The 20,530-nt window shown below is 53.7% G+C and overlaps 1 protein-coding gene across 6 annotated transcripts; it reads right to left on the bottom strand.

The window, feature by feature from the left end:
• Positions 1-315: 315 nt before the first annotated feature.
• On the bottom strand, positions 316-20,153 carry ZIC4 (Zic family member 4; the record flags this gene model as incomplete). 6 transcript variants are annotated; one of them, XR_014587864.1, is made up of 5 exons in its annotated part: positions 10,454-11,705; positions 6,081-6,193; positions 5,869-5,997; positions 3,565-3,687; positions 316-997 (listed from the first exon to the last, which is right to left on the bottom strand). XR_014587864.1 is itself a non-coding variant. In XM_083847814.1 (5 exons), coding segments are annotated over exons 1-5 (1,071 nt in total). In that variant the 5' UTR covers positions 19,526-20,153. The 6 variants fall into 6 exon arrangements, 5 of the variants coding, with proteins under 5 accessions (XP_083703940.1, XP_083703938.1, XP_083703939.1 ...); XM_083847814.1 differs by adding exons at positions 16,540-16,624; positions 19,487-20,153 and having other exon boundaries at positions 316-3,687; positions 5,869-6,193; positions 10,454-11,074; XM_083847812.1 differs by having other exon boundaries at positions 316-3,687.
• Between the last annotated feature and the right edge of the window lie 377 nt (positions 20,154-20,530).

Raw genomic sequence — 20,530 nt, 5'->3', positions numbered from 1 at the left:
GTACATGTCTTCGCTCAATCATTACAGACCATAGAATTGTATTCTTTAATTAGCATGTACTGTTAGCCCTCCTTCCCTTTATGTGCCATTTTTTTGTCTTTTATATATCAGCAAAAATGTTTTCCTTCCGTTCTTTCTTTTTCTTGAATTCTTTTCTTTCTTGAATTCTTTTCTTGCTCTCCTTCTCTCTCTCTCTCTTTCTGCAGTCGAATGCATTCTTTATTGACAATATTGCTGCCAGACAAAGCCAACTTTTTGTCGTCTCTGGGTGTTAGGCAACTTCTTTCAAGTTTTCCTCCTCCTCCTCCTAAAAAAAAAAAAAAAAAAAAAAAAGGCGAAGCGGCAGTGCGCATGCGCCCCGCGGGGTTAGGGCTGCTGTGTGCCCAGGGCTGCAGCTGTCCAAATGGCAACGCCGAGCCTTACAAAGTCACGCGAAGAAATTCTGAGCAAGTTCAGGAGCTGCGAAACCCTGCAACATATTAAACCCGGTCAGTGCAACACGTAAGGCGAAGCGGGGTTACCTTTGGGTACTTCAGGCGATGAAAGGATTTCCTCTCCGAAAAAAATAAAAATCTCAGCACCCTCACAGAAAGTGTCACTGCGACGGGGACTCCTTTTGGGGGGAAAGTCGTTCAAACGAGCAATTTTAGCTCTCGCCCGCCCCGCCGGCACAATGACCCCTGCGGGCAGGGGGAGCCGAGCCCTGTGGGGCGGCCCCGGCGGGCACCTCCCGCCGAGCGCCGCTGACCTCCGACGGGACGCGTGTGCGAAGGGCTCGGCGGGCGCCGGCGGGGGGACCCGGCGACACAACGACAAAGGGACAGGGCTGGCCAAGGCAGGAACTCGGCTCACACCGGGCTCCGCTTTCTCACGCCGCGCTTCGGCCCATATGGAAAGGAGAACTCTTTTGAAGCCCCTGTTCTGAAAACCGGGATCTCGGAAATGAAGCCAACGAGGTGCTTGGGTTTGGTTTGGTTCTTTTAATGCAAACGCCAACCTAAAACGATTAACATTAGGAGAGGTTAAAGACCAACAAAAACCACGCGTTAGGACTTGATTGTACACCACATATACACCAGTTTGACAATTTCTTTTTCCAACTAATATAAAAACCAACAGAAAGACAAGGTCGTCTACACAGTGTTTTAGGAATGGCTCGGTATCACCGGTACAAACACCTATTTTTAAAAGTGCACATTTGTAGAAATAACCATAGAAATGATAGGTTTATAAATATTTATTGTAAAAAAGTCCAAATATTAAAAATAAATAGTATGTTCAAACACACAACAGCACGTTCCTTCATTACCAAACATGTGATGAAGGAAAATATGGAATATAAGAAGTCTGAAAAGAGATACAGCATATCAACATTGCTAATGTTCTTGTAAGCTACATTTTCAGAGACATTTCTTCTCTGTACAATTCACATGTGGTAGATTTTCCCATAAATATGACAAGACCCGGGATTAATAATAACAATAATAGTAATAATAATACCCACTCCACTGCAGTTTGACTCGGTCTGCAGTTTGACTCAGGAAAAGTCCCATTAAATTAATGGGGTTGCTTAGAATGGCAGGATTGGGCTCAGATCATTCTGTAGCAACTAAAATAGAAGTACACTGATGAGTTACAAGGTCAAGGAATTCGTTTTACAAACAGAGCATTTAATGATCTCCAATGAGAAACTCCTAAATAAGCCCTTAGAAGGGAATGGTTTCAGTTCACACGGTGATGTTTATAAAATGAAGATACAAAAGAGATGTAGTTTGACTATCTTTACACTTACGGACAATAAAACATGGGAGCATATGGAAGCCATCGCTTTGAATGCGTTAACAACTTCGATACATTGCAGTATATACACGCTTAATAGGTATTCGGACTGTAAAAACGATCAAAGCCTTTACTCTTATGTGTGTGCTGTTGCTTTCATTCTACTGGAAAGAAAACGTTTGTTGGTCACATTCTGGTGGCAATGAAACTCAACAGTTCTGCCTCCCCCAAGAGCTGCATTCTGTGCAGCATATGTGTAGGAATAATTTATTAGACAGAAAAGTTCAGAGGATAAAATGCAAAAATGGACATCATTTCAACTTTCGAGCAGTAAGGTCATACAGACATCTATGGACATCTGTACACAGACAGTTTCACACAGACACAGACACATATATCCAGATGTATGTCTATACACAGCATTCGATAGTTTGGTATTTTCTGCACCCTCTGGGCCCCTAAAGTTATCTTTAAAAGTTTGATTTTATCTCTTTAGAAACGGTTTAAAGCTAACGGGCAGGGTGAGTTTGACAGAGAGGAGAACAAATCGCTGACAAAGAACCTTTTACGTTTCATCAGCGTTGTTAGGACGACGAGCAGGAATTTCTCAGATAATAACTCCCACTTCAAAGATTTCTCAGCTCAATAGAAATTGGACCATCCTTTTTATTCAACCACAAGGGCTGGCACTAAAGACGACTCAACTGTTTGAATTTTTTTTCATCGTGTTTATTTTTCCCCTATTCACTGGGGTACTTGGATAAAATAAACAACAAGACAATTACTGGAACATGGACTTCTAACTTTCCCGGGCCCATGGCCCAGTGCCCATGGCCCCGGCCGGCCGGGTGTCAAGTTCCGTGCCCCGTGGAGGCTGCGCGGGCCTCCGGGGGTGCCAGGGCGGCTGCCGAGGCCGGAGGTCCTCGGGGGGTCGGGGGCGGCCCGGGGGGGCTCCGCTTCCCGTCCTACCACCCTTCGGGAGGGCCGGGGCCGAGGGGTGCGCGGCCGGGGGCTCCGGGGCCAGGTTTTTTGGCCGGGGGCTGGCGGCGAGCGAGGCCAGAGGCCGCAGCCTCCCTTCGGCCGGGGTTGGAGGCTGCAGAGCCCGCCTCGGGGTGAGGGCGAAGCCGAGCGGGCCGCAACCCCGCCGAAGGGCCGGGGGTGGAGGAAGGATGTCCGTAGCGAGGGGCAGATTGAGTGTACTAAGCTAGCATGAAACCAAAGGTCAGTGCAAATGTATCTTAATAGACTGTCTCAAATGGAGTGTGCCTCCTTTGAAGGCCGCTTGCTATTGCTCTCCTCATTACCATAGCGATCCTAACGTGGCATGCTGATGCACCATAAAACTCACACTTTCAACCCCAAAATCAGGCCCTTTGAACAACCCGAGCTTGATTAGACCTTTCTCCTTTTCTTTTCCCCCTTAAAAACCATTTCCTTGCCTTTAGAAACTTGCCCTCAAATCCCAAATGCATTCTCTGATCCCGGCAGAAAGCAGAAACAAAAGTGAGCTGAGGAGAGGTTCAAGCGGGCCTTTTCTTCCTGACATTCTTATCCATTTTTATTATGATCTGGAACAAGTGCCCTGTTCGCGTGGGTTTTGTTTACCGGAAATTAAATGAAAATGATTTAGTTTGCGTCAAACAAAAATATATACTTGTATACACAAGAAAAAGGGTCTGTTAGACGTAAATATTATGTCCTTAATGAAAAGACTGGACGGGCTCCAGACTTCGCCTTTCACTATTTAAGTATGACTTGCCTATTGCCATAGAAATCCTAACTTACCATGAAGATTCACCGTTGTGAAGAAATACTTCTTTGTGCGAGCTTTCTTTGATGTCTAAGGCATAAGATTCAGGCTTTCAGCTGCGTCTGTCTAGATTACCTTGAGAGCAACGGGGTAGACATCTGTAACAAGCAAATGAAAAATTAAAGGTGATTAGCCCGCACATCCAAACACTTGTGCAAAAAGAGAAATAAAGAAATAAACAGATCTCAGGACAAGATGGAAACATCCTCCCTGCCCGCAGCTGCCTCCCCTACCTTTCCATTTCCACGGCATAAGTTTCGGGGGCTGCAAGGTCAGAGGGCAGCACTCGCCCCCCAGTTTGGGCTCCTCTCGCATTTCTCTCGACTGGGTAAGTCGCTGCGTGCCCCTCCCGGCACGGACACACCGGTGCTACCACTCGAGAGAAATGAACGGCGCATAAAACCCCAAAAAGTTGGGCACTTCGTGCGGGTGTGGCAGGGGACCCCGAGTTAGTGCCTCAGGAGGAAAATTAAGCTGCGGCAGGGGGGATGAGCTCTCTGCGGGGGTGTTTGTGCCACTGACCGGCTGTTTAGTTTCCTCCAGCTTTTACATTTCTGGATGCGAATACGCACATCTGTGTATCCGTGTGCACGTGCACTTGCACACACGGCAGCCCATCACCTGGGCCCAGAGGTGGTGCACAAGGGGAGAGGGGAAGTGGCTCCAGCAGCCTTCTGCCTGCACGGAGCGAGCCGTGGAAACCTCCTACAGCAGCCCCGGCTATTTATTTGCCTATCTGCTATTCTTAAACATCATTAAAGTAATTAACACGGCACCATTCGGCAGTTTCAAGCTACCCCACCGGAGGGTTTTGTGATTTTTTTTCCCCCTTCCTTCTCTCTCTCGTCCAGAGGAGCAACCCCGGCACGTTTGTGTAGGGTCTAGTTTTTTAGTCCTGGGGCAGGACGAACCTGCCAAAGCCGCGGTGTTGCTCGCTACGAGGATTTATCCCCGTCTTTATTTTCACAGGGCCGTGGAGCAGCGGCCCCAGGCCCCCGCTCTGCCGGGGGTCGCCCGGCCCTGGCCCCCCCCGCCGTGACGTCACCGGGCCGGCTGTGCCCTCCCCCCCCGGCCCCCTGCTCCCGGAGCCCCCTCTCCCAGGGCTGACGGGGGCATTGCCACCCCCGGGCTGCCTCGATTAGCCACTGCCGGCGGGGATATATATATATATATATGTGTGTGTGTATATATGCATATATAGTTCTATACTGCAAGAGGGAAAAGTGGGGGGATGCTTTACAGAAACGTCCATCGAGAGAGTTAATTAATCAAAAAAATTTAATGGATCCATTTTGTACAATTCAGTAACAAATAATAGCTTATATATATATATATTTCTTTAAAAAAACACACTCGCACAGAAAATAGTGGGTGAACAGAACACTCCAGCACGAGATACTGTAGACAAGAGAAAGTCTGTATGGCTACAAATGTGTGTGAAACCGCTTTGGTTTTTCGGGTGGGAGAGGGAAGGGAAGGGAAGGGAAGGGAAGGGAAGGGAAGGGAAGGGAAGGGAAGGGAAGGGAAGGGAAGGGAAGGGAAGGGAAGGGAAGGGAAGGGAAGGGAAGGGAAGGGAAGGGAAGGGAAGGGAAGGGAAGGGAAGGGAAGGGAAGGGAAGGGAAGGGAAGGGAAGGGAAAGGAGGAGGGAAGGGGGAGGGAGGAGGGAAGGGGGGGAAAAAGGGAGAGGAAGAGGAAGGGGAAGGGAAAGAGGAGGAAAGGGAGAGGGGAAGAGGAAGGGGAAGGGAAGAGGAAGGGAAGGGGGGAGGGGAAGGGAAGGAAAGGGGGAGGGGAAGAGGAAGAGGCGAGGCGAGGCGAGGCGAGGCGAGGCGAGGCGAGGCGAGGCGAGGCAAGGCAAGGCGAGGCGAGGCAAGGCAAGGCAAGGAAAGGAAAGGAAAGGAAAGGAAAGGAAAGGAAAGGAAAGGAAAGGAAAGGAAAGGAAAGGAAACTCTGTGGGCTTGTAAACAAACGGGAGCGAGGCGGTCAGAGGGGGGGCGTATGGGGCGGAGGGGGGAAGGAGGCAACAGCCCTCCGGGGCACGGGGGCCGAGGCTCAGGTCTCTGCCTCCCCGGGGCCGAGCTCCCGCCGTGGCCCCTCTCCTCCTCTCCCGCTCGATCTCCCCGTGCCCTGCAGCCGCGCTCCCGGTCCCCAGCCCGCCGGGGCCGCCCGCCGCCGCCTTCCGCCCCTAGCAGTGGGGCCGGGGCTGCCCGTCGGGGCGCGACGGCGGGGGGGCGGCGGGGGGCCCGGGGGGGCCGCGGGCCCCCGCGCCCTGACACACGTACCATTCGCTCAGGTTGGCGGCGGGCGGCGCGGGCGCGGAGGGCTCGGCGTGGGAACACGAGGCGGGGGGCTCCCGGCCGGAGTCCGAGGAGGGGGACACCAAGGAGGGCGTGGAGGACTCGTAGCCGGAGCTGGGAGGAGGGGATTTGCAGTGCACTTTCATGTGTTTTCGCAGGGAGCTGGGGTGGGTGTAGGACTTGTCGCAGCCTCTCACTTTGCAGTTGTAGGGCTTGTCGCTGGTGTGGACGTGCGAGTGCTTCTTCCTGTCACTGCTGTTGGCGAAGCGTCTGTCGCAGCCCTCGAATTCGCATTTGAACGGCTTCTCCCCTGCAGGAGGGAACGGGCGAGCACAGCTGTTAGTAAGGGGGCCGCGGGGCACCCCCTGCCCTGCCTTCCCTCCCTCCGTCCCTAGGCACGGCTCCCCCCGAGGCTGCTCTCCCTCCGGCCCTTCCCCGCCGAGCTGCCCCGGCCGCCGCCCTCTGCCCGCCCGGCTGCGCCGCCGGCTCCGCCGCGGGAGCTCCCTGCCCGGCCAGCTCCAAGCCACTCCTTCCCCTGCCCTCCGTGTCGACGTGGGGTTTTGTGCAAAAGACAAAGCCCCGAGATAAGGAAAACTTAGAGGCCAAGTGCTCTGTCCGGGTAAACAATGTGCGCCGTCCCTGCGGACTCCGGTGTCCCGCAGAAGGAGCGGTCAGTGATTTATCCACGGGAACGTTTCTACGTTAAATACATTTCTCACACTACCGGAGGTGTACGTGGGAATATTATTCATCACCTCGCCAGATCGCATCTCCTCCACTCTTTTCTCGCGCTGATTACAATCCCGGGGAAGACCTGCATCCCCGCGCCCTTCCCCGCTGCCCTGCTTGCTGATGCCGTGCGTTAAAGCCCAAAATCTTGGTAAAAGACAGCGATGGTGGGGGGCGAAACGGCAGGGATTCGGCTGGAGGATGACTAGGCCGGTGCACGGTTCTGTCGGGAGGGTAGGATCCTCTTTTCATTTGAGCCTACTCAGTCATGGAAGGAATTGCAATCGGGATTAATTTGTCGGGTAATACGATAAGTGACGTTAAGCATAATAGAAATATAATCGTGTTGCCAGAGTCGTGTGCGAGTTTAACCTCGGATGGTGTGGACCGGGCATGGTACACGATATAGAGAAGGCTTTCGAGGAAACGTGCCACAGACAGCTTCAGGATGCAGTGATGACTACGTTATTGTCCCTGATAACAGCAAACTACAAAAGCCTGCTTGCCAAGGAGCACGCAGGTCCTGCAGCATCCGAGTATGAAAATAAACTTCTCATCCGTCCAAAGCCCAAAAGTATCGGGGAGCAGAGGACACCACAAAATATACAGCCGAACCTTAAACGTGAAGAGCAAACAAAGCCACTGTGTTCACCGTCATGGTGTATATGGTGGAAAGGACTTTGAACATGTATAAAACCTTCGAGGTTTTGTGTTCTAATTTGTTGCCCCCTGCACCCACCCCCCCGATCGTCACGATTAAATTTCGGAGGGACGCAGCCCACCTCTCACACGGGTCTGAACACAGGCACATAAAGGAAGGCATTCCAAATATTTCACATGAATGCACTTTATGCAAGGTAGGTGGGAAAAAGCTCATGGCTTCTCGTTTGAAGTGTGTCTTCTCCACTGTAATAATCAATGCCGATCTCTCACACCGTGCACCGCTAACATTTGCACAGAGTATTGGTAAACACCTGGCATTAGAGAGAAGGGGGGAAAGGTTAAAAATAAGGTCTCTTAGAAAATGATGCGGGTTGTAACCAAATACTGTCCCTATACACTGGTGCATATGCATAGGCACACGCACGCATATAATCTAATTATAGCTCCACGTAAGGAAACAATTTGACCTTCAGCATCTAAGTTGAGACAACAAATCAAGGATATTAGTGTAGTACAAGCAAGCAGTAAGTTAGGAGACCCCAGGGAAAGCCGTCGTCATAAGCACTCCGGTTGTGCAAATTGAGTTGCATTCAGGTAAAAGAGGGCTGCGGCACGTTCTGCTTTCTCCGGGGTTGAAAAATGTGGAACTTGACTTAACCCCGTGAAAGAGCCGCCGAAAAGCCCCTCCGTGCGCTCAGACAGCGACGGGGAAGAGGGCAGCGTTTTCGCAGCCGTCTGCTCTGCATTCTCTGAACGCCTCGCCTCGCTAAAGAGGAGCCAGCCGAGCCTTTTGCAAGTATTCCTTTCGCGAGAGCGGCTTTTTCTTACGTGGAAATCCCTACCCGCGAGGGAGAGGCCACGTTACAGCCCGGGCACCGAGGTGCGGCGATGCAGCCACGCAGAAAGTTCCCCGGGCGATGGAAGGAGCGCAGGAGCCCAACCCCGCCATTTTAACCCCCCACTTGTAGCTGGTGCCAAAGCGGTCGGTGCAATTCGGCTGCGAAACCGGGGCATAATCCCCCGGCTCCGGGAGTGGATTAAGGTATTTACCAACTTCTCCAGGGGGTGGGAGGCCGGCGGTGGTGGCCCCGGGGCTGCAGGCGAGGCGCGGGGGGCGGCCTGCAGGGCGAGGGCTGCGGCGCCCGCCTCGCCCCATTGTTCCCGGCCCCGCTGGGAAGGCGCAGGGGGGGGCCCGGTCGCGCCCCTCGGCCCGCTGCCGGCTTCGGGGCCAGCCCCGAGCGGGGAGAGCTCGGCCGTCGCCAGCAAGCCCTCCGCTTGCTCCCCGGCCTGGGAGAAATCCGAAGTCATGAATATTTGAGGAGGCAATAATTTTCCTGTTGAACCTAGGACTGTCTTCATGAATAATTTGTAGCGAGTTCTATTAGGGTTTCAGAAACATTTCGCTTTTGACAACTTCTGGGTGTTTAACAGAAACGGTGGAACCATAAAGGCCCTGCAGGAGTTTTCACAATACAGCAATTAATCACCGGGAAAGTTAAAGTGAAAAGTACAGACGCACGGAATTATGTTTAATAAACGCAAGGCTCCGATCTCGGGTTTGCCCTGAACCTGCCTCTCCGATGTAGGTCACTTTCCCCAAGAATTTAACCATTTTCTGCTTCAGATACTTCAAACTGTGAGGCCGTTAAAGAGCAGTAAAAGTTTGTTTACTTAAGAAAAACACCGTCATTAAGGGATGAGCTCTCCCGGTTAATGGCTGTACCTGTTCTGATCCGCCAAGGAGCTAGCTCGGATACAAGTTATGTGACCCGGGGATACTCCTTTCTTCTCGAAAAGGGGGCTGAGAAGGCAGCAGAGGAACCCAACTTCGCTGTTGCCCCCCCTCCGCACAGATGAGCTACTCACAGAGCGATGGAAAAATAATTAGGTGACGAGTGATGCTTGCTGTAAAATCTCCGTGCTATCCTTAGACGACAGCGATACGAAATTAGTATATATGTCATGCATATTATACTACGTCGAGTTATAGCATAAAAATGCAACTCCTCGAAGGTCAAACCGCACCGGGCGTGGGAGAAGGGGAGTTTTATGAACTGGAGGGCGAAAAAAATCGTTTGGCTGTAAGCAGGTCTTACAATAGGATTATGTAGTTCCCCTCGCAGTGCATAAGGCTGTACAGGAGGGGGTGGGAGGTGGAAAACCTTACACTAGAACTGATTACATTTTCCAAAAAAGGACTTATTTCTTATCTTCTTCCTCAGATAAAAAAAAAAAAAAAAAAAAAAGCCAGCGCTACAGACTACGAACACCGTCTGCTAAAATAATTAATACAACTTCACAAGCTGCTTCTGGAAGTGTGAAAACTTTCTACGTGTAATTTCATTAATTATAAATGCTTTCCTGCCCGGAAGAGTTCAAACACAGTTTTGCGAGATCGTCCAGCGAGTTACTTTATTTTCTCTTAGCTAGAACTACCAGACGTTTCTGACACATGTCCCAATTTCGCTTCACAGATCTGCAAATGACATTTCAAAACGTACGGGCCGAAACAATACCGGGTTTTCTTCTCCTCTTTTTCCCTCCCGAGAATCAGAACTCGCAACTCCCCATATCTGCGAACGCAAGGAGTCCTCGGCTGGCGATGCTCATTAAAAATGTCAGTGTTATTCAGATCAAACATTTGAAACTCCCTCTGACCAAAACAAAACTGTTGAACGAAAAGGTCGCAGCTGTGTTATTCTCACAATGTTAGAGCAGCAGCATCTCAGCGACATCAGTCAAAACTGACTAGACAAGTTGTAACTCCTATTGTTCGCATTTAATTTGTGAGCTTACACAATAATTTCATTTTTTTCTCCAACTACTTTAAACTGCCAAAAAAAAAAAAATTCTCGCATGTGTGAAGAAACAGAAATTGTAGCCATGTCACTCGGTATTTTCACAGATCTACCCGCATACACGGTACAGCACTCTCCGCACAAGCAGCAAAAATACGGACGAGAATTCTGAGATTTGTTCTCGCTCACCTCCCCCCCCCTTTTTTTTTTCATTTCTCCCCCCTCCCTCCAAGCGGTAAAGAAGCAAACAAATCTGAGAATTTATTTTCCAGAAGTACTTGGCGTGCATTCAATAACAACGCAAAGGATACATTAAAACAAAATAAAGCAAAACCGTATGCTGAATAACACAGAGAGTAAAGAGAGCTTTACATACTGACCTGTATGAGTTCTTTTGTGTATTTTGAGATTCTCTGATCTGGCAAACACTTTACCACAGCCTGGGAAAGGACAGGGGAAAGGTTTTTCACCTGTGTGGACTCTGATGTGATTTACAAGTTTGTATTTGGCCTTGAAAGGCTTCCCTTCTCTTGGACACTCTTCCCAGAAACATATGTGATTGGACTGCTCGGGTCCTCCAACGTGCTCCACGGTGACATGAGTCACCAGCTCGTGCATCGTGCTGAAAGTTTTCGAGCATAATTTTTTGGGAGTCTGGTCCAACTCAATCCACTTACAGATGAGTTCCTGTTTGATGGGCTGCCTCATGTAACGAAAGAAGGCACCCGGGCCGTGGTGTGGAGCCAGGTTCACGTTCAGATTCATGCCACCGTAGCTATGAAGTGAAGAAGCAGCAAAAGGATCTGTCCTGGAGGCTGGTACTTGAGTGAAATGTTCAGACCTGGCGTACATTTCTCCAGGTAACCCCAGTCTTATCTGTCCGTTTAGATGGCCACCTGGAGCTGCATGGGGAGGCTGCTCATGGAGTCCAGTGAACAGAGAGGGATTCCCAGCTTCTGAGTGGTGGTGCTGGTGGTGACCATGGTGTCCGGGGTAGCTACCTGTTGTTGAGACAAACAGTCCGTGGTGAGAACTTGCAGCGGGGTGCTGCTCGGTCAGCCCTGGCATGAGTGGGGCCGGCAGGTCTCTGCGTATGAAAAAGTCCCTACCTGCTGCCAGAGCCTGGGCTGTGTGAGAGACGGGGTAGGGGAGTGCTGGTGACTGCGCCGGGCCAAACGCTCCTGTTTGACTAGAGACCACCTGGGCTTGGCCTGCCGGATGATGAGGATGATGATGATGATGATGGTGGTGGTGGTGGTGGTGGAGCTGGTGGCGGGGCTGAGGGGCAGGGCTGAGCTTAAGGGCCGCGGGGCGATGCTGAGGAGGAGGCTGAGGAGGAGGATGGTGGCGGTGCCCCATGTGTTCTGGCCCAAGGCGGGACTCGGCGGCGTGCTCCCCCGGCGGCGTGGGTGCCGTGGCGTGGGGGTGCCCGGCGAAGGCCGGGAAGGCCGGCATGCTCGGAGGGGGGCGGTGGTGGAGCTGGGGGCGAGGAGCCCCCGCCAAGTCTACTAAGCTCAGCGCCGTGCTCCGCCGGGAGAGTGCAGCAGGGTCCATCACTGGGATCCCCAAAGCATCCACGCTCATTAGCTTCTAATGCTAAAAAGTCACCTGACGGCGGGGAGGAGAGAGAGAAAGGGGGAAAAACAGGAAAAAAAAAAACAAACCCACAACTGTTTTCCTTTCTTTCTTACCCCCCCCCCAAAAAAAAAAAAAAGTTTCCCCGTCCCGCTGCCCCCGCCGGCGGCGCGCACGGGCGGCGGCGCTGCCAGCGGGTGGGCTGCGCTGGGGGGGCGGCGGGGGCTCGGCTTTTGGCGGCGGCGGGACGGGGAGGTCCCCACGCGGAGCCCGGCCTCCTCCCGGGGCCGGGCAGCCCCACGCGGTGCGGGACGGGACGGGACGGAGAGGAACGGGTCGGGACGGGACGGGTCGGGTCGGGTCGGGACGGGACGGGACCGAACGGGTCAGGACAGGGCGCGGGCGGCCGCACGCCGCCTCCGGGCCGCAGCGCCGGACCCGGCGGGCAAACAATCGCCGCGCCCTCCCATTGGCTGCCGCTGCTGTGACGTCACCGATGACAGATCCCGCCGCCGACCGAAAGGGTTAGCGCCCGGCCCGGGTGGGGGGCTGAGCGGCGGGAGGGGCACTGCGCATGCGCCTCCGCCGGCCTCCCTCCCCCTCACCCCTGCCCCGCCCCGCCGAGCCCCTGGAGGCGGCACGGCCCGGTCCGGGGGCATGGCACGGCACGGCACGGCACGGCACCGCAGCCCTGCTCGGGGCTGGGGTCCAAACGGGGGGCTGCCCCCGCTCCCCGCCATCGGGCACGGGCCCGGTTCCCCCGGGGCTGCCGCCGTCGCGGGAACAAAGTCGCGGCGGGCGGGGTGAGGCCGGGAGGGAGCGCACCGACTGCTCCCCATCCATATACCGGCCTCCGCCTTTGTTGGCCGGGGGCGCCCTGCCCGTCGGGGCTCCCCCAGGAGGGCCGCGGCACTCGCGGGCAGGCGGGCGGGGGTCGGGGGCAGGCGGCGAGGGGCAGGCGCGGGGCCGCACAAAGGGCTCGGGGAGCTCCCGCCGCCGGCCCCCGGCAGGTTGTAGGGTTATCTGGGGGCTGGCTGCCGGGGCGATGCGAGAAACCGGCATGCCCAGACTGAATCGGAGGGTTTAACCCAGAAGAGGGAGTCTCTCTCCCTTGCCGGCTCGCTCTCTAGCACTTGCAGGGGACTTCCACGTAAAATCCCCATCCTTGGCTCGAGGAAAAAGCATCGCGATACGTTCGTGAACGCCTCGCTGCTGATGCTCCTCACCTGGAGGAGTGAGCGCGGTGTGTGGGATTTGCGTTGCTAATGATGAAAGTGCGGGTCGGGGCTTCAGGCGGCTTCACGGCGAGGCCTTGTAGGTTTAGAAAAGCTTAGGGCTTCTGCCCAGAAGAAAGCTCCTACTTTTTTAAGTTTTTAAGAATAAGGGTTTAAGTTTTTAAGAATAGGGTTGTGAACTTAAAAAAAAAGGCAATGAAAACTGGGAAAAGACGGAAGAAAGAGGGCTTCCGTTTCGAGAAAGAAAAACACAACTGTAAATATCTGCCCACAGCATTACCCCAGAGCTCGGGTCCTGACATAGAGGTGAGTCCACCAATAAACTCTGAGTGGCATATAGAGCAAATAGAGCAGCAATTAGTTCTCTAACCGTCGGACAAACTCCCAGCGTTTGGGTCCACCACCTTAGTGTTACCTTCCCAAGGGATGCTCCCTCGCACACACACCAGGTGAAGCTCCCCGCCCAGAAGTCTGGATTTCCAGAAAAGTTTAACAGTATCGGCAATTGATTGGCTTTACGACAAGTAGCAAAGCAAGAAAACGCCTGGCATTCTCAGCCCACCTACTCTCATAACAGAAGCTACCAGCAAACGATAGAAAATTGTAAGATTAAAGCCTAGGACATACATAACTGCACAGGGGACGTTTTATCACAGTTCCCTATACTGCGGCTGGCTGCAGTTAAATATTTTGGCTCTGGTTGGCTTTCACCCTATTTCCCCTGTAACACAAATCTAATATTTAGGTAGCTAGCTGTAGATACATCCTCGTGTACATCTTTCTGAGTGGAGATGATGAAAAGTGGCAAATGATGCAATTAGCTCTCCAGCCTTACATAACATGTTTACGCAGGCATTTTACACCACACACCATCCTCACAATAACTTAACTTTCAAATCTACTTGCTCTACAGAATGGATTTGACAGTCCCATTCATGACCATCTCAACAGGAGTGCACGGAAGAGACAAACGTTAGTAAGTATGAATCTGTTACTTACAAATGTACTGAGAGTGTGCATTCCTAATAAAGCTGCTTTCCTCCTACCTCCTTAAAACCCTTCATCTCTACATACTTGTTATCCACCGATTCTGACACTTCCCAGTCAAGGGAGGAAACATCTGGAACAGTTTATCAATTAAAAAAATGTTATAACCGCTTTTGCCCTACGCTCCCTGAAGATATTGCAATGCTTTCTCGCCAGACACTAATGGCTCTCGGCTCGTCCCTCATTCCGGGCATCCTCCCACTCCCGTTTGCGGACAGGGAGAGAGCCCCCGGTCCGGGGGGACCCTCCCCGGCAGGTGTAGGTGCTGGGGGTCCCTCCCCGGCAGGTGAAGGTGCTGGGTGCCCTCCTCAGCGGGAGCTCCACGCGTGGGGAGCGGCGCGGTGCGGGCGCGGGCCGCCACTTGGCGGCGGGGAGGCGGGGAGACGGCGAGAGGAGGGGAGCGGGGCCGAAGCCAGCCGGCAGCTGCAGGCTGCTCAGCTCGCAGGGCGTTGGGAGAAGTTGCCTGCCTGTTTACGTGGCCCTTTGGCAGCTTCAGCTCGTCCGGCTGCCACTTGAGGAGTGACCAAGGTCTCCCGCTTCTTGGCAGCGATCTGAGCCGTATTGGACCAGATAAGCCAGGCTCTCGGCACATTCTCAAATGTATCAACATCAGCCTGTGCAGGGCCAAGATTTTTTTTTTTTTTTAAGTTTCTTTTCCAACCCACCTGCTTACGGTAAGGGCATCCCCTTCGGGACTCCCCTGGGATTCCTGAGCTGGACGAGCTGAACTTTTCCAGGCAGAAAGCGAGAACGCTCAAATAGCAAAGCAGAAACATCCTGAGCTAAAGCCGCAACTCAGACACCAGGGCAGGTCCGGTGCTAGAGTACACTCAGAGGGACCATGGTGCTCTCTTTGGTGCCTGACCCAGGGGGAATCAACGTGTGTAGAAGGGCAGCTTGGTGCCCAGTACGATTTTGCTAGTAACCGCGACCCCAACCGCAGTCCCCGGCCCCAAATCCCGCCTGTGTTGGGGGTCTGCTTTAGAAAGGTGACAAGTGGCAGGGATGAGCACCCGGATTTCCTCCTGTAAGTCGAGTCCCAGGCACCTTTCCTGCTTTCTGCCCCTTCCCTGCGGGACCCAGGGCTCCAACTGGCCCCAGCCCTGTAGCTCCTGCCCACGCCTCGGGTCCATCCTGCCCGCACCCCTACACCGCAACCTGCGCCTGCCATGGCCTAGGGGACCGAAAAGCAGCCGCACAGCCCTGGGGATGGGTGCCACCCCAGCTGCGCGGAGCTGCTTTACTGACCCACAGTGGTTTGCCTTGTGTTTGGTAGACATCTACCCAAGCAGCAAGGCGCCGATCAGTATTGCTACCTTGGCTGGAGACAGGGCTTGCTGGAAGGTGATACAGAAGTCCCAGGAAAGCAGGAGCTGCTCGTGTTTGTGCTCCTTGAATTGGGGCCAAAACCCGCTCACCCCTGAGAGGTGCTCAGCGCAAGGGCCGGCTCCTGCCCTGGGAAGCGTGGCCAAGAGCAAAAGCTGACCTCCAGCCCCCTGGCTGTGCCCTCCCAACCCTGCCTCTGTGAACATTTCCCCTCCCCGATGAGCTGCCGGCAACTTTCCGGCCGGTGCCCCGGGCTGGGAGGGGCTGCCCTGAGACCTCCATACAGCAGCTTCCAGGGGGTTTCATTAGGTTTCAACTCCCGGACGAGAGGAACGGATTAATATGAAAATCCTAATAGTTACTCAAAGGAAGCACAAAAAAAAAAAAAAAAAAAAAAAAGAGAGAGAGAGAGAGAAAGAGGAAGAGAAAGAGAGGACCGAGCAGTCATCCTGCGCGGTTCCATAGCCATCGAAGTCGCCTTTGGCCGGGAGGCAGAAGGGAGGCAGAGGCTGGCACAGGGGCAGGGAGCAGGAGCGGAGCCCGAGCCTCTGGCAGCCCCGGCAGAAGGCACTGCTGCCCAGGAGGAGGTGGGTCAGGGGAGCCTCTCAGCAAGCTCAGCATCTCCTCGGAGAGAAGGGCACCGACTGGCTTGGGATCATCGTACTCCTTTGTTTCTGTTTCCTTGCTCCATCTCCGCTCACGGGGACTTATTTCAGGGTTCCCGACTAAGGGGAATTCAGCCATCAGACGAGCTAGGGCTGGTGCCTAGGTTCGTCTCTCACTTTTTGTAACCTAGAGCTACCCTACGACAGGCAAATCATATGCTTATTTTAAATAGAATATTTAATTCAGTACCTCAAGATTAAGGTATTCCTGTCAGATAAGCTGTCAGTCACTAGCTACTTAGACAACACATTGTAGAAGCCTGGTATCCCTGGTAAAGATGATACATATCATGTAAACCCCATCAACAAGATCAAAGTCTTCTTCTTTAATAGGATCCAATACATGTCAAACCTCATTCCAATCAAATCATCCGTAAATGAATTCAAGATGAATATGTCATAGAATAATGTGACAGTGCAATCACATGGGGTCAGGGGTTGTTGTTTCAATGAGAGAGTCGTCAAATATTAATTCTAGAACCTCCAAATGAATAGGCATTGAGCAGGATTAGGCAGCTGCTGGTGGGGCGTTCTGTCGCTGATTTGTGTTTATGCAAGTACTAAGCTGAAAAAAATATTGTCTCCTTTGAACTGAAAAAAGGCCATATTTTAACTTACTTGACTTTTCCAGGATGTTTCTGTAAAGTCGTTTTCTTTTCCTCATTACAAGGGGAGTCTTGTGCCTCATTTCCTGACTTTGTTCCTGTTTGGGAAGAGGGGTGGAAAGTTAAGACCAAAAACATTTGTGTGTGTGATATAAAAAGAGGACGGCGCTATATGTCTCGGGCATCGTGGGTTCAAAAAGAAGAAGGAAACAAAAGAAAAGCAAAAAAAAAAACCAAAACCCAAGTGTTAAGCAGCGAGGGTTGGGGGAGAGACAGGCTTGCTCCGAAGGGAAACTGGAGGCTGTCTCCTCAGCAAACCGGCACATGTTTTATGGACTCATGAAGTTTCCATGGCTGATTAAGGGAAAAAAATTATGAAAGGACATATTTCCAAATTCTCCTTTGATCTGACATTCACCTTCTGGCAGGCTGTTGTGAGGCGGGTTTTTATCAACTCGACTATATTGTTTACAGATCCTTCCTTCCCTAAATTAAATTTCGGACTCTCTGCGAGCCTCCAACACAAGTTGTTGTCTCAGCAAGGATTAGTATAGTACCACCCTAGCACTTTTCCCTGCCTATAATTTTCAGCTTGCTCTTTGCACTCCGCAAGGCAGAGCACTGTCACTGCTGCAGGCAGAACTTGGCACATCTCTCTTTGAGCGGCAGCAATAACCCCGAATGCAGATCGGGGGTTTGATACAATGACCGAGTCCGAATTTTTGCAGATACTGTTGAAATTCTCAGGTATTTTGCACTACAGAAAAGCAGAAGAGAATCTCACACGTGTTTTTTTTTCTAAGGACATTATTATTACTATTGCAGTTGCTACTATTATTATTGGGACTCCAGGGCTGGGAAATAAAAATCTATACTAACACAAATAATTGATGGGATTAATTATGAAACTTCATCAGAGTATCACAGGCATACTCCATCACAAATAATTTGATGCCCTCAATATTTTCACCGCTGTGACGAAAATTACTGCCGAAATAAAAAGAACTATAGGAAGCCCTTAGGAATTATTTTTGCGAGTCGACTTCCATTCATGCTCACAAGTTTATGAAGCCAGAGCAGCAAACAGTGTCCTGCTAGCGAGAGTTTTGCAGGACTTGTGCTTTATTGGTTAGGATGGGAGGCTGGAGGAGTTAGGAGTGCTCAGCTCCTAAGCGTTCGCCAAAAACTTGTTGAAACTGGACAAAAAAAAAATCGCTGCATTTGATATTTCAAATGGTTACCAGATGACAAAAAAGAAGGCAAAACAGTTGTGGATTTGAGAGTAAATATTGGCTAGAACTCTGCCTCGACCTCGCAGCCTCTGTGATCCGCGGAGTGCCTCTGGTGCAGCAGGGGCGCGGAGGGCGCCCAGTGCCCGGGCAGGATGGCCCCGTCTTGCTCCGCAGGCTCCCGGCCGGGCCGAGCCCGGGGGCTCCGGTGCGGGGTGCGGGACCCCCGCGGGGGCCCTAGCTGGTACCGGGGGGCTCGGGGCTCCCGCGGGGCAGCCTCTGGCTGGGTGCAGGCGAGACCCGGCCCCCCTTCCCCAGACTAGCGGCCAGAGGTGCGCGGCCCCCCGGCTGCGCGGGGCCGGGAGCGCGCAGCCCCCGTGGGAGCCCCGGTGCCCGGTTCGGCGGTGCTGCCCCGGGGTGCGCGACTCGGGCGGAGCGGGTGGCAGGCAGGCGGCGTGTGCCCGGCTGGGCAAGCAACCTGTGCTGCTCGGGGTGACGGGCAGGAGGGAGTGCTCGGTGCACAAATTAAGTTCCTCGACACCGGGTGGAGAAAGCCCCGAGCCCACCCCAACGATCGGGCTCCCGGAGAGGGGACAGCGGCACTGCTCGCCCCCGGCCGTGCTGCCTGGTGCTGGGGGCCGTGCCTGACGAAGCGAGGAACCCCCGGTGCACGGGGCTGGCACGCAGAGCCGGGCTCGGGTCAGAGGTCACCCTGGGTGGCGACGTGGGGGCTTCTCCCCTATCCCAGGCAGCCCTTGGGGCCGGGGTCCCAGCCCCTCCGAGGGCGCTGTGGGAAGCTGGCGGCAGCGCCCAGCTCCTTGGCAGCTCCCCCGGCCCTGCCCGCGGGGGGTGGGAAGGTAGGGGGTGTTGGAGAGGGCCGGCCGAGCTCCGTCCCTCCTGCAGCCGCCTATAAAAAAGGGAGAGCGGGGCCGGAGCGCCGGCTCCCCCGGCGTGTCCCCGTGGCACCGGGCGCGGCGGTGGGCGAGGCGCTGGGCGGGGTGCGCATCCCCCGGGACGCCTCCCCACGGGGCTCGCTATTGTCAGCGCTCCTCGCCCTCTGCCCTCCGCCCCGGGCCCCACCGGTCCCTCCTGGTCGGCCGCAGGACCCTGTCGGCCCCGCCGCCTGCCCTTCCCCGCCGAGCCCGGCCGCCGTCGGGGCTGCCGAGACCCCGCTTAGGGCTGGGAGCACCCACGCCCCGCTCCGCGGCCCCCCGCCGCCCGTCCTTGCGCAGTGTGCCGGGCCGGGCCGCCCCCTCGGGGCCGAGGGGGGAGCGGGAGGGAGGGCGTGCAGCTGTCGGAGGGTGCCGGTGCCCCCCTCGACGGCTCCCGGGGGCTTCTCCCTCCGCCCGCCCCGGGGACTGGCCCCACGTGGGCGAGGGGGCGCCGAGGCACTGCCCCTCGGCACCGCAGGACTCCTGCCCTCCTCCCCCGGGGTGGCCGAGCCTCCTCCTGCCCGTGTCCCGCCCCCCCGGGGGCAGGGAGCTGTCGCCCAAGGTGTCGGGGAAGGCGATGGGGGAAGCCTGGTGCCCGGGCTGCCAAGGTCCCCCCTCCTCCCAGGCACTTACCCCTTCGACCTGTTGAAGGTTTCTCCTCATTTCTGAACAGGCAAAAATTAACGTTGGGAGGGGGTGCGGGTGTGGGGTGTGGGGGGGCTGCGGGGGAGGGGAGGGAGAAGAAAGGAAGAAAGAATGAAAGAAGAAAACAATACCCCCCCCCCCCGTAAGAACCCACCACCTCTTTGGCGCTTCCATCGAGGCGGTCATCCTTCATTTCTTCTTTTCTTGCTTTCTGGAAGCAGTTAGGGAATGTATGATGAAGCAGAAATGAGCCGTCAGGATGATATTTTAATGGCTTATATGTCACGTTGGTGCATGTGGCTTTGAACTGGAGCAGCTTTCGTTTCCTGCAGAGAGCGCGCCACAAATCCCACTTGATAACTTCTACAACCCACAACACTTTTTTTTTTTTTTTTTACATTCACTCTTACACTGTATATTTAGATACGCTTCCTAAAAGTACCCTGTCGTCTGCCTTCTCCTATATTTTGTACGGACCTGGAATGATCACTGGGTCCCCCCCCTGCACTTGGAGGAAGCCTAGCACTGGACTACCTAACTTTCAGGATCTCCTAATGCCATCACCCTGCAGATTTCACAGTTATGCTGCCTACTTTGTCCTTTGCCCAGGTTAATTTTAGAAACATACACAGAGAATAATGTAACGTCCGCCTAAAGACCATGTCCCCACTGAGGTGCGTACGTAGAGCGGGTATACCTGTTGCTATAAGCTACTGCAATTCCTCCGAGTGGATTTTGCAGAATAAATGCAAACGTGTAGATTTAGCCCATCATTATCCTGAAAAGCTGTAAAGCCTCCCAAGATCCAAGGGAAATTACATAATGCATTTGCTTTGAAAGCGAGCTGCATGCATTGAGCACAGGCAAACTGCATCTGCAGATAAAGTGCAGCGAAATGCTCCTTCAAGGCATATCCAAGTTTATTTGTTGTTGTTTGCTTATTTGCTTGTTTGTTTGTATTCTAGGCAATGGCCATTTTAATGGCTCCTGAAATTATGCAGTTCTCAAGCGAGAAGTGCTTGCGCAGTGTCGCTGCTTATCTGATCGCCCAGTACCTGCGCTGCGGATTGCTTCCCAGCGCCTTTCAGCCCACAGGATGAGTTTAAAGTTTCTTTGTTTGCCACCACGAATTTGAGGGGCTCAGATTTAGTTGCGAATAAGCCAAGTGAAGGGCTGAACAAAGGCGAAATTGAAGGAT

Source organism: Anser anser (assembly GCF_964211835.1).
Source record: "Anser anser genome assembly, chromosome: 9".
Classification (NCBI taxonomy): domain Eukaryota; kingdom Metazoa; phylum Chordata; class Aves; order Anseriformes; family Anatidae; genus Anser; species Anser anser.
This window is presented reverse-complemented; position numbering and strand designations above follow the sequence as displayed.